The sequence below is a fragment of the Mauremys reevesii genome, linkage group 6 (genome assembly GCF_016161935.1).
Source record: "Mauremys reevesii isolate NIE-2019 linkage group 6, ASM1616193v1, whole genome shotgun sequence".
NCBI lineage: Eukaryota > Metazoa > Chordata > Testudines > Geoemydidae > Mauremys > Mauremys reevesii.
In genome coordinates, this window is record NC_052628.1 from 26,218,348 (window position 1) to 26,234,944 (window position 16,597).

Consider the following 16,597-nt stretch of genomic DNA (forward strand, 5'->3'; position numbering starts at 1 on the left):
CGGGACAAAGGGGCAGAAAAAGGGACAAATAATAAAGAAAACGTCAAGGGAAGTGGCATATTCCAAGCCCACTGTTCCTTCAGAAGCAGCAAAGAATCCTGTGGCACCTAATAGACCAGGGGTCTCAAACATGCGGCCCGCGGGCCGCAGCTCCCCAGGGCCTCCCGAGTCAATATTTCATGTGCGCATGCGCTGCCACTCCGAGGGCGGGGGGAGCGCGGCCCCTCCGGCTAATAGCGTCCCTGTCACCCAGGAGATCTGGGGGGCGGGGGCCAAGGGAAGAGCCTCTGGCGCCACGACCAATCATAGCGAGAAGGCGGGGCTCAGCCCGAATCCGATCTGAGCGCGGCAGCCGCCAGCGGCTTCCGAGCCCGCCAAGTGAGCGAGCCGCTGGGCAGGGCCGGCTCTAGCTTTTCTGCCGCCCCAGGCAGAAAAGAAGAGCGCCGCCCCCCCCGAGCGGCGCCGAGCCCCGCCCCGAGCAGCGCAGCGCCGCCTAGCCCCGGGAGGCGGCCCGCAGCTGGCTACCGGTTGGTCTGGACGGTGGGGTGGCCGCTGCCCGCAGGAGAGCAGCGCGAACAAGCTGAGAGCGGCCCCTCCTCTGCAGCTGGGGCAGGGCGCGCTACCAGCTCCGCCTGGGGGCCCTTACTGCGGAAGAGCGGCGGGAGCTGGTAGCGGCCCTGCCCCAGCTGCAGAGGAGGGGCCGCCGGAGTGCACCGGCGGGGACAAGCGGAGGAGAAGCGGCCCCTCCTCTGCAGCCCGGCAGGGCTGCGCCACCGCTCCCGCCTTTCCTCGGTAAGCAACCTCCCCTCCTCCCCTCCCTGGCGGAGCTGGTAGCACGCCCTGCCCCAGCTGCAGAGGAGGGGCCGCTTCTCAGAGTGCACCGGCGGGGACAAGCGGAGGAGAAGCGGCCCCTCCTCTGCAGCCCGGGCAGGGCTGCGCTACCGGCTCCCGCCTTTCCTCGGTAAGCAACCCCCTCCCCTCCCCTCCTCTCCCCAGGCGGAGCTGGTAGCGCGCCCTGCCCCAGCTGCAGAGGAGGGGCCGCTTCTCGGAGTGCACCGGCGGGGACAAGCGGAGGAGAAGCGGCCTCCTCTGCAGCCCGGGCAGGGCTGCGCCACCGCTCCGCCTTTCCTCGGTAAGCAACCTCCTCCTCCTCCTCCCACCCCACCCCAGGCGGAGCTGGTAGCGCGCCCTGCCCCGGCTGCAGAGGAGGGGCCGCTTCTTGGTGTGCACCCGCGGGGACAAGCCGAGGAGCGGCCTGTCCTCTGCAGCCGGGGAAGAGCTCCCGCCGCTCTTCCGGTAAGCGGGCACATACACGCCCGTCATTTCGCCGCCCCCTAAATTTCGCCGCCCTAGGCACCTGCTTGTTTAGCTAGTGCCTAGAGCCGCCCCTGCCGCTGGGGCGGGGAGGTGGAAAGCCGAGGGAACAGCAGGACTCAGGATGGAGCCGGACGCCGGCGCCCGTCACGCTAGCAGGGGGAATGCAGCCGGGCCCAGCAGCAGGGGGACTGTGCTGCGCTGCTGGAGCCTGGCTTCTCAGCGGCCGCTTTCCGGGAGTGTCTCCCTGGCTGTTGGGGGCAGCGGCCGAGTCGGGCTTGTGGGCCCCACCGACCTTGGTGTGGGGCCTGGGAGCTGATCCCCGCCTCAGTCACGCGCGTTCCTGGAGCCGCAGGGGCAGCCGCTTCTCTAGGGTAATGGGGCCACCCGCAAGCCAGTGGCCTCAGTCTGCGTGAGACGGGGAGGCTCGTGGGCGGATGCTCTGCCCTGCTGGCTCCCACCTCGGCCTCCGCTGCCGCTATTCCCCCAGCGTTTGTTCCTGCAGGCCCGGTGTGCGTGTCACGTTACAAATGCCGTTGGCAAGCCACAGCCGGGCGCTTACAGTGTACACCAGACAGATCGCAGCAGGGGTGGCAGAGGGTTACAGCTGCAACAAGAGTTGCAGACAGTACAAGATCTAGGGCTGCTGCTCTTGCTGTCTACTGCCTCTGAACGTGACTGCGCTTGCCTTAAAGCACCATTGCCAACTTTCAGTGGTAAATAAGCACCCCGATGTTCACAATAAACCAAAAATCAAGCTAATCCCATTTCAAAACGAGGCTAAAACAAGCCAATCTTTAAGAACCCAACACCCTATGTGACTAGATCCCCTTGGCGTGCAGCCCGGTCTTCGGCGGTGGGGGGCCCCTTCTGTTCCGGGACCCGCCGCCTAAGTGCCCCGCCGCCAAGCCACCAAACAGCTGTTGGTGGCGCTTAGCACTTTCCAGGAGGGAGGGGGGAGGAGCGGGGAGCCGTGCGCTTAGGGGAGGAGGTGGAGAAGAGACAGGGCAGGGGCGGGGCCTCATGGAAGGGGTGGATTGGGGGTGGGGCCAGTGGCAGCAAGGGGGCGTGTCAGTGATGCGGCCCTCGGGCCAATGCACTAGCCCTCATGCGGCCCTCGGGGTCATTTGAGTTTGAGACCCCTGTAATAGACTAACAGACGTTTTGCAGCATGAGCTTTCCTCTGATACTGTTCCTTCAGTCTTCTGAAGGGCCTTTCAGGTTTTTAAGCTTAGCTCCCAGTGCATGGGCGAGGGAGGCTGTACAAGAGGCAACCATGGAAATGGCTTGTTAGATGTTTCTAATCAGTCGTCTGTCTGCATTAAGAGTTTGCACCACTGTAGCCTCACCAATGACTGGTTACTGATTGCTGTAATTGGGACAAAGCCCCAATGTAGACATCACATAAGGTATTTGAAGGATTTGCCCCAATTATAGCAAATCGGTGGCCAGTCACTGGTGAGGCTACATTGGTGCAAACTCTTAATGCAGACAAACAGTGGCATTATCTGCACTGGTTAGCGAGTAGGGGAGATCTCCAGTGTAGATAAAACTTTAGACTATGGTGATCATCAGCCTCACCCACTGAATATCAGGAAACACTGCTAAAGTAACTAGATATCTGATATGGAATTCCCAAACTGGCAACAAGATTTGCATCTCTTGGTCAGGAATGACCATCAGAGCACACCACAGAGTGGAACCCTGTCTGATTTGACACATCAAAACACATTAATATCATTGCAGACAAGGTACTGATGAAGACATACAAAGTAGACGCATAGGAACAGATTCTGTACTTAAATGAGCCATTCTTTCACTCTTTAAACTCCCTTCTCTACACACAAATGCAGGGCAGGGTAGATTAAGGGGATGGGGGAGAGGGGGAAGAGAGGGGAAAAAAATAAACCACTTACCTGCCCATGATCTAAATGCTGCCACTATTCCCATTTTGCTAGCTAGGAAGCGTGCCTCTCTGTCCTCTCTGTTATAAAAACAACAAATGCCAGACAAATATACTACCATTACATTACTGTTAAACCTAGAGTGGTACTTTGTTTACTAGGCACTTCAAACAAGAGTATAATTGTTAGAGGCTTTTTGATGGGGTTACATATTTATAATATAAAGATTATAGAATCAAAGTTTTAATTTCATGACTTGTTTTCTTGCAAAGTTAAAGAACCCAATCTCCCTAGTGAGTTACTTTACTAGCCATGGAATGATTCTCTAATCTAAAAATGAAAAAGCCAATTATAAACAAGATTTTTTTAATTTTAAAGGTAGTGGAAGGGATAAAAGATCAGGTTTTAAAAATATTTAGAACGTGATTCATACAGAGGTGTCATCATTATTTGTCAAATTCTTTACTATGGTTAACAATGAACTTTGATACTACTGTGATGGGCAACAACCCCTAAGATAAAACATTCAGGCCTTTTCTGTTGAAAAAAAAAAAATTATTTCTGAGAAGATGTTAAGTTCTGATTTAGACCACTACCATCAAAAGACCTAAATAAAATCCCACAATAATTTGATAAAGAAGTCACAACTTTATAAGCATTTGGATAGTAGATTTTTTTTCAGTTGGCATAACATTTTCAGAAGGATACAGCTTGACATTTTTGAACATCAAGCCAAGAGAAGTTACTGTAATAGTAAATGTTATAGATATTCCCCAGTCAACTACACAAAGAACTATGCGGATTCACAGAATTCACAGAAAGGGATTCTTCCCCATAGACCAACCCCTGTACACCGCTGTAGCAGCATAAAGTCATCATGAAGCCATTTAGCTGCTGGGACAGAATTCCCCGAGCACACAGACTACGTAATGGTGCCACAGCAGCCTTATACACGATCTCTTGGGAGGCCCAACATACAGGGTGCCGGGTAAGGCCAGAGCACAACACTGTGAATATTTTGGGCAGCACTGCCTAAAATTATGCTAGGGTCACTCCAACCTCCAGAACAGCCCAGAATCAGGAAGTCACAAAAGGCATCATAAGGCCACTAACATCCCATCTACCATGGGCCGTACCCCCACTAACTTTCTGGCAGTATAACACACAATCATACCCATAGATTTTTAAAGCCAAAAGGCGTCTATAGTCTGACCTACATAATGCATATCACATAATTTTATACAGTAATTCCTGCATCAAGCCTACAATTTCTGACTGAGCTAGAAGATCTATTAGAAAGCCATCCAATTTTGATTTTAAAAAATTAAGTGAGGAGACTATGACAGCCCTGGTAAAATGATACAGTGAGTAATTAAGCTCATAGGTAAAAATTTGCACTTTGTTTCTAATTTGAATGGGTCTAGCTTCAACATCCAGCCACTAGAACTTGATTTGACTATATTATATTAAAGACCCCTTTACTCTCAGTTATACTCTGCCAATACTATTATTTCTAGACCATGAGGAAGTTGCCTCCAACTTCTCTAATAAGCTCAATCTATTTAGCTTGTCTCTTACTGCAAAGGTTTTCCATACTTCAAATGATTTTTTCCAACATCTTAAGTATGGACATCAGAACTGCACTTAGGATTCCAATAATAGCCTCACATATGCAGTATACAAAGTGATGCCAGTTCCATCTTATATTGCTATGTGATATTTCTGTGTTTGCACAGCCAAGGATTTAATTAGCCTTCTTAGCCACAGAATTGTACTGACAAAATATGTTCAGTTACTTATGCATCATGACATCTACGTCCTTTTCAGAGACATTGCTTTCTAGGATGCATTTCACAATCCTTTAAATAAATGTGAACGCTATATTTTGTTCCTAGATGTATGTCTCTGCATTAGATATTAAAAGGCATGTTGTTTTAATGAGCCCATTTTACCAAATTACCTGTTCTCATTACTTACCCAGTCTGTGTCATATGCACATTTTACCAGCAATTTTACATTTTCTTCCAGGCACAGAATAGGAATGAGCCAAAAACAGAGCCTTATGGGACCACACCAGGAACACCCATATCTGATGATTCCCCATTAATAATTACTTTGAGATCTGCATATTAGCCAGTTTTTATTTCCTTTAATATGTGTTATATTGATTTTATATAGCATTAATTTTGTAATCAGACTATTGTTCAGTACTGGTTCAAATGTTATAAATAAATAAATAAATATATTGTCAGCTTCTATCAACCAAACCTGTAATCTCACCACAAAACAATATCAAGTTTGACAAGATCTATTTCCAAAAAACCATGTTGACTGGCATTAGTTATGCTTCAATCTCTTAATTCGTTACTAATTGCATCCAATATCAGTCATTCCATTATTCTGCTCTGGATTAACGTCACGCTAACAGGCCAATAGTTGCTCATATTTAAAAAATGTAAACTGGTCAACCTGGGCATGACAGTTTTTTTCCACCTCAGTCCTGTTGAACTTCCTCAGTTTTCCAAGAATTATTTAAAAAATAAAACTTCAACGTCCGTGGTTCAGAGAACTACTTGGACAATTTTTTTTTTAAACTCTAGGGTGCAAGTTAAATGGTCTTGCAGATTTAACAATGTTTTACTTTAATTGGTGCTATTTAAGAACAATTTACTGCTCAATACAAACTATTACTTTATTAATAATACACCTCTACCCCGATACAACGCTGTCCTCAGGAGCCAAAAAAAAAATCTTATCACGTTTTAGGTGAAACCGCATTATATATAACTTGCTTTGATCCACTGGAGTGCGCAGCCCCGCCCCCCCAAGCGCTGCTTTACCGTGTTCTATCCGAATTCATGTTATATCGGGCCGCGTTATATCGGGGTAGAGGTGAATATGAATTCATCATCCAACTTCTTTCCAAATACAATCAAATATTTATTGAATCTTTTGCCTTTTCAGTATCATAACTGAAAATTCTACCTTCTCCATGTAGAAATGAACCTATGTCATCACTAGGATTTACTCTTTTCCTGAATGTAATAAAATTTTTAAATTCTAATTTTCTTTAATTCTACTGTCTATATGCTGTTCACTGATTACTTAAGCTTCCGTTTTCAATTGTCTGCATTTCATAATTTATTGCTGTGAACTTTTTTCCATGTTTATATACTGCATTTTTATCATTATTTTCACTTCCCTTATTAGGCAGGATGTTTTGAGGGTTGTTTTTTTTTTTTTAACCCTAAATAGCCTTCTTAACCGATTACAAAATTGCACTGGTTTAATTATCTAGCAAATGTTATTAAACAATTCCCAATTAATTTTTTTCCTTCAAATCAATTTTGCTGTAATTTTTCAGCTTTGGGAAACTGACATTTTAAAGTGCCAAATACGTTACATTTTGGGATGGTATTCTGTTTGCACCTAACGAATGTACTCAGATTGTGATTACTGGCACATAGGCAACCACTAGTTTTTAGTTGAGCAATCAATTGTTTTATGTCAAAAAGACATCGAATACTAAATTACCTGAAGTTAAGTATAATACTCTGTTATAAAATATCTATAATTTAGAAGGGAAAAATAGATCTTACCTATAAGTTTCTTATTACACTCCTGGTCCAATATTGCTCCCTGCCCAGAAATGGAGGCAGAAAACTCTGAAGAACTTTAATATGGTATGGGCCTAGCCTCTGTATGCAGACAAATCTATTGGTCTGTCTCCCTGCATCAGGAACAAGGAAGTACCCCATAACTCAGAATGCTGTGCATAGAGAGGCCATAAACTCCAAAGATGGCTTACTACAGGCAGAATGAGACCTTGAGCATGTGTCCTCCAGGATAATGAAGTTTTTCTCTGTTTATATATTATAGACATAAGCTTATGGAACTGTTTATCCTGTTTTCTAGTCTGATGTGATGGTCTACAATAGATCTCTACTAATACCCCCCTCTTTATTGCTTAGAAAGTGATCTAAGAACATTCCAGGTCCTGTGCTTCTGAGCTGACAATTAATTTACATCAAAGATACCATTACCTGGTTTAGAATGTCAATTCTGCAAACTCCATCCTTCCTAAACTGAGAGCGTTAGCAGAAATTTTACCATTCTATTCATGTGATTTTTAACAGGTTTCAGTAATACCAGTTTCTTCTGAAGAATGAGCACTTAACTTTTGTTTATTTCTCAGGCTTCTAGCATTGATATACAGGCAATTAATTTTTTTCTCTTTTTGTCCCTTCATCAAGGGTTATATGCTTGAGCATTAGTACTATGTTTAGCCCCTTCCCTTTTGTTGTTAGTATAATACCCTCCTGGACTAACCTAACTAGACTGTCACCCAGAAGGCTGGTTCGCCTACTACTAAAATGACATGAAAGAGGTCCAATGTTCCTTGACACCAAAACTCTCTACTTCACACCACAAGGTTTATAACTCCATTTCTAATTCATGCTTTTGATAATTTAAAGAGAACTACATTTATAGCCCATTTAGTTTTTAGTGTTTAAATTTGACGTAACTTAACAAGCTACAGTTTACACTTTTAATTTTACCTAGGTTAGCATAAAACAATTACTAATTACAGATCTTTATTTTTTCTTTTGTGAATTATAGTATACTTAAATCTCTTAGAATGGAAAAAAATGTTCAGTTATAATACTGCAACTTTACCACAACCTGTGACTCAAGAAATAGTACTAGTACTTACTTCAGCTGCCCTTCTGCTGTGTCCGGATTGTGCCTGTAGTGAAAGTCTGTGTATGGAGCTAAAATTCGCTAAAAAGATAGAAATACACATGTAAATATATTCTCTTGACAAATTAAAGATCCTTCTCCACCCCCACCTCTCAAGTCCTCAATTTATGTCCAATTTATGCATATTTATGCTTTTAATTATCATTTAAAGTTTTTAAAATAAAGTGTTTCACTTAAAAATGGACTTTTATAGTAGAGAATAAAATTTGAAGTGAAAAGTAAAATACTATGATTTAATTATTCATGTCACTAATTAGTAGCAAAATAACCAAAACAAGCTTTTACCCCACTCCACTTTCAGGAAGAAAGTATTAGCCTACATGCAGGGGCGGCTCTAGGCACCAGCGGGCCAAGCGCCTGCTTGGGGCGGCATCCTGGGGAGGGCGGCATTTGGCTCCGGTGGAGCTCCCGCCGGCGTGCCCGCGGCAGGTCCACCGGAGCCCGGGACGAGCGGACCTGCCGCAGGCATGACTGCGGCGGGTCCCGTTTTCCCGCGGCTCCGGTTGAGCTCCCGCAGGCATGACTGCGGCAGGTCCGCTCGTCCCGGGCTCCGGTGGACCTGCCGCAGTCATGCCGGTGGGAGCTCCACCGGAGCCAAATGCCGCCCTCCCCAGGATGCCGGAGCCGCGGGAAGAGGGGACCCGCCGCGGGACTGGGGAAGGGCGGCGCAGCGCTCCGCGCTGCTTGGGGCAGCCTACTTTGTAGAGCCGCCCCTGCCTACATGGCACTGTTTCCCCACTTGTCAGAGACAGCTTTCAGTTACTAGTGAGAGTTGCAGTAAATTCTACACTGTGTTCACAAAAAGGACACATTAGTCAAGCCAGAATAAGCAGCTATATCCATGAGCACGAAGTATCTGCCTAATTCTCATTTCAAAACTCAATGATACTCAATTCTATTAACATTCATGACATAAATCAATATCTGATTTATCTATTTATTCTTTTACAGCTAAATACACCTCTACTCTGATGTAACGCGAGCCAAAAAAATCTCACCACCTTATAGGTGAGACCGCATTATATTGGGTTTGGTCCGGTACGCCGTGCCAGGCTGAACCGGCTTCCCTGGCGGTGATTTAAAGGGTCCGGTGCTCCAGCCATTGTGGGGAGCCTTTAAATCACTGCCGGAGTTCCAGCAGCAGGGTTCGGGTGGGGATTTAAAGGGCCCAGGGCTCCCCACAGCAGCTGGAGCCTCTGGCCCTTTAAATCACCGTCCGAGCCTGGCTGCCAGAGTCCCGTCAGGGATTTAAAGGGCCCAGTGCTCCAGCTGCTGTGGGGAGCCCTGGTCCCTTTAAATCACCGCCGGAGCTCTGGCAGCGGGGATTTAAAGGGCCCGAGGCTCCACATGAATTTGGATATAACACGGTAACGCAGCGGGGCTCGGGTGGCGCTTTGAAGGGCCCGGGGCTCCCCACTGCTTGACTGCGTTATATCTGAATACATGTTATATCGGGTCACGTTCTATCGGGGTAGAGGTGTATATTCCTCTCCTTGTCCATAGAAGCAAAACCAGAAGGCTCATATAGTAATGTGCACTAGCACATATTTTGAAGTGTAAAGTAAATCCAAAAACGTATTAATTTCTCTCATATACAGAGAGAACAGCTCTTTTCCTAGAAGCTGGAACAACTGATTACAGGTTTGAGACAAGCTCATTCTCAAAATGAAGCCCTCAATTACTATACAATAAATTACACCAGCTACTGTGGTCCACTTCCATTTTTTTCCAATTTTGAAATGGTACTGCATCTTGCATGTGACAAGTTACCCATTCTTCAGGATTTCAAAATAAATAATACAATTTAACAACATATTTAAGACTGGAAAAGAAAATGAAATTACTACCTCTAATTCAACATCTGCTCGTACATATTGTCGAGTCTTTGGATGATTAAGGAGGTGCAAAACTGTAGTTATGAGAGCCTCATTTATTCGGCTTAATTGACAATCAATCACATTTTTCAAGATGGTACTTAGTCCACCCCGAAGAGCTACCACCTCTGGATTCTGAAGTGCTAAAATAGGAGAAAAACATCTCAATTTAACAACTCAAACTAAAAGAAAAAAATTTAAGTGCCTCCAATATAGTAACTACCATACAGGATCAGAACCTTGATCCATCTAGTCCAGTACCTTGTCCCCAACAGTGACCACCCCACAGATGCTTCAGAGGAAAGTGCAAGAAACCCTACAGTAGGCAGTTGTGGGGTAATTGGTTGCCCATGAAGGTTTCATCCTAATCCCTAATAGTTAGAGATTGGATTAAATCTGAAGCAAAAAGTTTTAGCTCCCTTCCAATACTCTTTTTGTTAGAATTAACTATTTAAACCCTGGATATTCTTATCCATATAAACCGCTGAAGCCTCTTTGAATCTTGCTTACTGTGGCTAATACTGGAATATGTAGTGGCAGCAAGAAACTTGCAGCAAGAAATCAGGAGTACAACTCATTATATTTGAGATTAATTTATCAAAGAGTTGTTTATAAACTTTCCTGTGAATGCTATCAGATGGTGGTGGTCATAAAAAGCTTTTAATTAAGTTAAGCTTTTAATTAAGTCATCAGCTGCTGACATTTTGTAATATTATTTCATCAACATAAATATTGGCAAGAGTCAGTCACTACACAGTGCTTCTTGACAAAGATGAACACACACAAGAGTACATGGACATTTCACTACAGGTATAGTGTTTTTGCAATAGACTGGATTTGCACTGCAGTATAAATGTTGTATATGTGGCAAAAACAGTACAGTTTCTACTTTTTTAAATCTAAAATTTAAATCTCGAAAACAAGTTACACTTATTTCCCATCAGTTGATGTTAACGTGTAATGATCTCAATGAAACTGTTCTACACTAATTTTAGAAAGCATGGTGGATGCAATATAGGTCACATTGTCCAAATCAAAGGTCAGCAACCTTTCAGAAGTGGTGTGCGAAGTCTTCATTTATTCAGTCTGATTTAAGGTTTCGCATGCCAGTAATATTTTTAACGTTTTTAGAAGGTCTCTTTCTATAAGTCTATAATATATAACTAAACGATTGTGTATGTAAAGTAAATAAGGTTTTTAAAATGTTTAAGAAGCTTCATTTAAAATTAAATTAAAATGCAGACCCCCCCGAACCGGTGGTCAGGATCCAGGCAGTGCGAGTGCCACTGAAAATCAGCTTGCGTGCCACCTTTGGAATGCACGCCATAGGTTGCCTACCCTCGCCTAAATGATCTCTGTGAAAACAGATTTATTTTTTGTTGTCAGCAAATTTCTAAATATTATTACCAATTTTAAAACTTTTCATGCAAATTAAATATTATAGTTTAATATCTGATTGGCATGCATATTAACTTGAGTAATAAATGTGGGGATTAACACATTAAAAAGATATGGCCAATTTAAATACTTGCACTTTTCTCTGAAAATACTGCCATCTATTATTATTAGATGTAACAGTCACCATTACTATAACTGAAAAGTACTAGAGAAAAAATTTTGCAGCTTCATTTGCACATTTGACAGTGTCTAGTAATTTTCAGTTTCAATTATTATTGCCAGTTTGTGAGGGTCTTTTACACAGCAGCTGAGATAGGGGAAACTTTTTATTATTATTATTTTTAATAGCAAAGGTTAATTGTAAAAAACACAAAAAATGGCAAAGAGCTCATGGAAAGGATAAAACTGTCAATTTCTTTGTTTTTGGGTTTTGTTTTTTTTAACTGACTAGATTTTAAATTGACTGACTTTGACAACCAAAAATATTCACTACATTTGTGACATTTTCACAAAAAACCCACACTTTAATATGATTATCTGCTTTACAAATTCCCTACTAAAATATATTCAATTACTTGGGGAAAAAGCCTACAAAGGAAAGGATCCTTTAAAGATTTGATGAGTTGATGCTTTGTGTTGAATTTGTTAATTGTTTCAACATTCTCACCTAGTTCACAGATAATGGCAATGCAAGCTCGAACCATTCTGTCTCTCTCCTGAAGGCCATCATTTCCAACTGCTATCAATGAATTAGTAATAGAGCTAGGGAACAAGGAAGCATTCACAGTGATCATCTGCCAAAAGAAACAAAAAAGGATGAGCAATTTCTAGGTTGCCACATGCACACCACACCCAGAATCCTGTGTATAATATGATGTACCCAAACATATAGCCCCTTATATTACCTGCTGATATCACACATCCTCAAAACTACTACCTTCTGCTCTTGAGCTTCTTGGCTGACTATTTTGCTTTTCTGTCTTATTTCTCTGTTTGTATTTTAGTTTCTGCACATGGGCATTAAAAGAACGGAAGGGGAGATTGTTCCAAATGGTAAAGCAGGAAGAGAAAGAGCGATTACTAGCCTACTCAGAACTTCTGCAGGAGCCTCTGTTAAATTTTACTGACAGGGAGAGAGGGGTATGTACTGCAGCATCTTAGGCCTTGTCTACACTACAGTTTTTTCGACAAAAGTCAAGTTTCTTTGACAAAACAGTGGAGGTGTACAAACTGCAATGTATCAGAGGGGTAGCCATGTTACTCTGGATCTGTAAAAAGCAACAGAGAGTCCTGTGGCACCTTATAGACTAACAGATGTATTGGAGCATAAGCTTTCATGGGTGAATGCCCACTTCATCAAACACATGTGGTGGAAATTTCCAGAGGCAGGTATAAATATGCAGGCAAGAATCAGTCTGGAGATAAGGAGGTTAGTTCAATCAGGGAGGATGAGGCCCTCTTCTAGCAGTTGAGGGGTGAACACCAAGGGAGGAAAAACTGCTTTTGTAGTTGGCAAGCCATTCACAGTCTTTGTTTAATCCTGAGCTGATGGTGTCAAATTTGCAAATGAACTGAAGCTCAGCAGTTTCTTTTTGAAGTCTGGTACTGAAGTTTTTTTGCTGTAGGATGGCTACCTTAAAATTTGCTATTGTGTGGCCAGGAAGTATTCTCCTACAGGTTTTTGTATATTGCCATTCTGAATATCTGACTTGTGTCCATTTATCCTTTTACACAGGGACTGTCTAGTTTGACCGATGTACATATCAGAGTGGCATTGCTGGCACATGACAACGCATATAACATTGGTGGACGTGCAGGTGAATGAACCAGTGATGTTGTAGCTGATCTGGTTAGGTCCTGTGATGGTGGTGTAGATATGTGGACAGAGTTGGCATCGAGGTTTGTTGCATGGATTGGTTCCTGAGTTAGAGTTGCTATGGTGTGGTGTGTGGTTGCTGGTGAGAATATGCTTAAGGTTGGCGGGTTGTCTGTGGGCGAGGACTGGCCTGCCTCTCAAGGTCTGTGAAAGCGAGGGATCATGGTCCAGGATGGGTTGTAGATCACTGATGATGTGTTGGAGAGGTTTAAGCTGAGGACTGTAGGTGATGGCCAATGGACTTCAATGCTTCTTCTACCGACAAAATGCTCCTGCTTTGCCAACAAAATAAAATTACCTCGATGAGAGGCGTAGAGTTTTTTGTGGCAAAGTTATATTGACTAAGTGTCAGTGTAGACACGACGCTTGATTATATCGCTCTAAACAGCCTCCAGGAGGTGTCTCACAATGCCCATCCTGACCGCTTTGGTCAGTGGTTCAAATTCCGCTATCCTGCACCAGGTACACAGGCATCCATCCCTCCCCCTTTAAAGGCACGGCAATTACTGAAATTCCACTTCCTGTTTGCTGGGTGTGAATAGCTCATCGCATTTTCTTAGCTGACCATGGTGTCTCCATGCAGCAAACACTCTCCTGCTTTGAGCACACCCGAGTTGCTGGATCTGCTGGCACTGTGGGGAGAACAGGCTGTGCAGTCCCAGCTCCACTGCAGCCATCGGAACTTTGATACCGATGATCAGATGGCTTGTTAGATACAGATTATGAATAGGACATGCATCAGTGCCGTGTGAAGACAAAGGAGCTGAGGCAGGCATACAAGAGAGGCAAACCATTGCTCCAGTGGTGTGCCATATACCTGATGATTCTATCAGGAGCTGGACACCATCCTTTGCAGTGACCCCACCTCCACGAGCCCTGGGGATACTTCAAACGGAGCTGGAGGCAGTGGGACTCACCCTGAGAACAAAGTCGTGGACAAGGAAGCTGACTTGGAAGACAATGTGGAGCACCCATCAGGGTTGTCCAGTGACGCAGCAAGTCAGGACCTCTTTTCCACGCTAGAGGAGTCTAAGCCAGTTGCAGCAGTCTGTCTCTGGTGTGCATGATGCAGGAGAGGAGAGCCCTGGTAAGTGATCTTTTTGAGTTGATGCTCCTCGGTTATATGAGGTAGAGCTGTCCTTTGCTCTATATATTCAAGAAGTGGGTGAAGGGATAGAAATGTACAAGACTGGCTGTGTTTGAGTGTGCTCCACACATCCTTCTGTGGCTAAGCAGTACAGCAGAATAGTGTGTTAAGGCACACCAAGATTTCAGGGGAATCCTAGAGAGATTTCTAGGAAACTTTCCTAGAGGTACTCGCCAATCCTCTGCCAAAGATTCCTTTGTTCCACTTTCCCCGCACCAATCGGCAATCACTTGTGTGGGGACCAATGCGGCACAAAGGCAAAACAGCATAGGAACTGGGTCTGAAGCTGTACGCATGCGGGAGATGCACCCTTGCATCCTTGTTTACCCTCAGGAGTGAGATATTGGCTTCAGTGATCCCTGCTGTATAAAATGGTGACAGAATTTACAATATTGGCCCTAGTCTCCTGCAGTGATCCCCTTAAAAAAGCACCTAGACCCTTTGCCCCATCTTGAGCACCCAACCCAACCCCCCTCTCTCCCCTCAGGCAGAACTCACCATCTTTGGGGTGCTTGCCGAGATGTGTGCTTGCCAAGGGACAGAGAGAAAGCAATTCATACGTTTAAAAAAAGAGGTGTATTTTACTATAATGATTCAATGCCATGAGTTAACAAACAATCATGCTTCTGGGTATTGTTTCCTGTGCTTCTGCAGATATGGCTTTCAAGGGAACCCCTTACACACCAGCAGAGCACCTCCACTAGATAATGAAGTGACCAAGGCAGAGCAAGGAGGACATGTTCTGAGAGGCATGCCAACCCTTAGAGGCTGAAAAAAAGACTGTAGGGAGAGGAGAGATACCCCGAAGGAAAAATATGAAATAGAAAAGCAGGACAGAGGACAATGAGGAGTGCATTTTAAAAGACCAGGAACAGATGATAAAAGTGATGCAGAAGCAAACACAGATGCTGAAGTCTCTAATCATTCTCCTAACAGAACACATGCATGCTAGCCCCTCCCTGATACAGAAGCGCATGCTAGCCCCTCCCTGATACAGAAGTGCTTTCCATGTACTCTCCAAACTCCTCCCACACATTCTTTGCAACTTCCCAGAACATCTGGGTACCCCATTCACTCCACCCTTTCGTACAACTTCTGAAATGATAGATGGACACACAGCTATGAGAGCCTACACTACCCTGCACTCTTATCTCCCCTCCCACCAGGTCTTGTTGGTGTTGTTAAACCACTCTGTCTCCTACAGACGGTGGTTGCTGCTGGTAGTAATATATAGTGGCAGTCTAATCATTTGCTGACTACAGATCCCAGTCAGGAATCATCACAATTTTTATGCAAGGTGGCAAGTTAACAAAGCATGGCAGAGTGCTTTATAGAAAAACATATTACTGATGCTCATTGTCAAAATGTTGCCTCAAAACCTCCCTGATTCAAATAGTCCACCTCCCCCCAGCTTGTGCACCTCCAATAGCTCTGGTATCTGGCTGCTCAATTTCAGCAGCCAGGCAATCCACCTGCACACCCCACCCGGGGGGAACTTTTTACCCTTAGCCTCACAAATATTATGGAGTGCACAGCAGGCTGTTAGGACCACAGGAATATTTTGGTCATTTGCATCTAACCTGCCATAAAGACAGCATCAGTGTACTTTTAATCTGCCAAAGGCATATTTAATCTGCTCAGCCTATTGTTGAAGCACTCCTTGCTGCTGTTCAGGTTTTCCATGTAAGGCTTCATAAGCCATAGGAGTAAGAGATATGCTGGGTCTCCCAGGATTAGTATGGGCATTTCAACATTCCCCACCGGAATCTTATGATCTGGAAAGAAAGTTCCTGCTTTCCGTACTGGCCAGTGTTACTGAAGATGCATACGTCATGCACCTTCCTGAACCACCCCACATTAATGTCAGTGAAACACCCACAGTGATCCACAAGCGCCTGCAATACCATAGAGAAGTACCCCTTTCTATTGATGTAGTCCATCGCAAAATAGGGAAAGAACAAGTTAAAAATTACTTAGGGCCTGATTAAATGCATCCTAGAATACTCAAGCTGACTGAGGAGATATCTGAGCCATTAGCAATTATCTTTGAGAAGTCTTGGAAGACGGGAGAGAATCTAGAAGACTGGAAAAGGGCAAATATAGTGCCCATCTATAAAAAGGGAAATAAGGACAACCCGGGAAATTACAGACCAGTCAGCTTAACTTCTGTACCTGGAAAGATAATGGAGCAAATAATTAAACAATCAATGTGCAAACATCTAGAAGATAATAAGGTGATATGTAACAGTCAGAATGGATTTGTAAAGAACAAATACTGTCAAACCAAACCAACCTGATAGCTTTCTTTGACAGGGTAACAAGC

The 16,597-nt window shown here is 44.4% G+C and overlaps 1 protein-coding gene across 4 annotated transcripts in view; it reads right to left on the reverse strand.

Moving 5' to 3' along the window:
- RICTOR (RPTOR independent companion of MTOR complex 2) overlaps positions 1–16,597 on the reverse strand; it is a 162,539-nt gene that overhangs the window by 65,681 nt on the left and 80,261 nt on the right. For all 4 annotated transcript variants that reach the window (XR_005600238.1, XM_039543771.1, XM_039543772.1 and 1 more), the window contains 4 exons: positions 11,919–12,045; positions 9,827–9,996; positions 7,933–8,000; positions 3,231–3,298 (listed from right to left, as the gene is read on the reverse strand). Coding sequence is in view for 3 of the 4 variants with exons in the window: in XM_039543771.1 (XP_039399705.1) it covers positions 3,231–3,298; positions 7,933–8,000; positions 9,827–9,996; positions 11,919–12,045 (433 nt within the window). In the remaining variant the exon portion in view is untranslated. The remainder of the gene's footprint in view (positions 1–3,230; positions 3,299–7,932; positions 8,001–9,826; positions 9,997–11,918; positions 12,046–16,597) is intronic.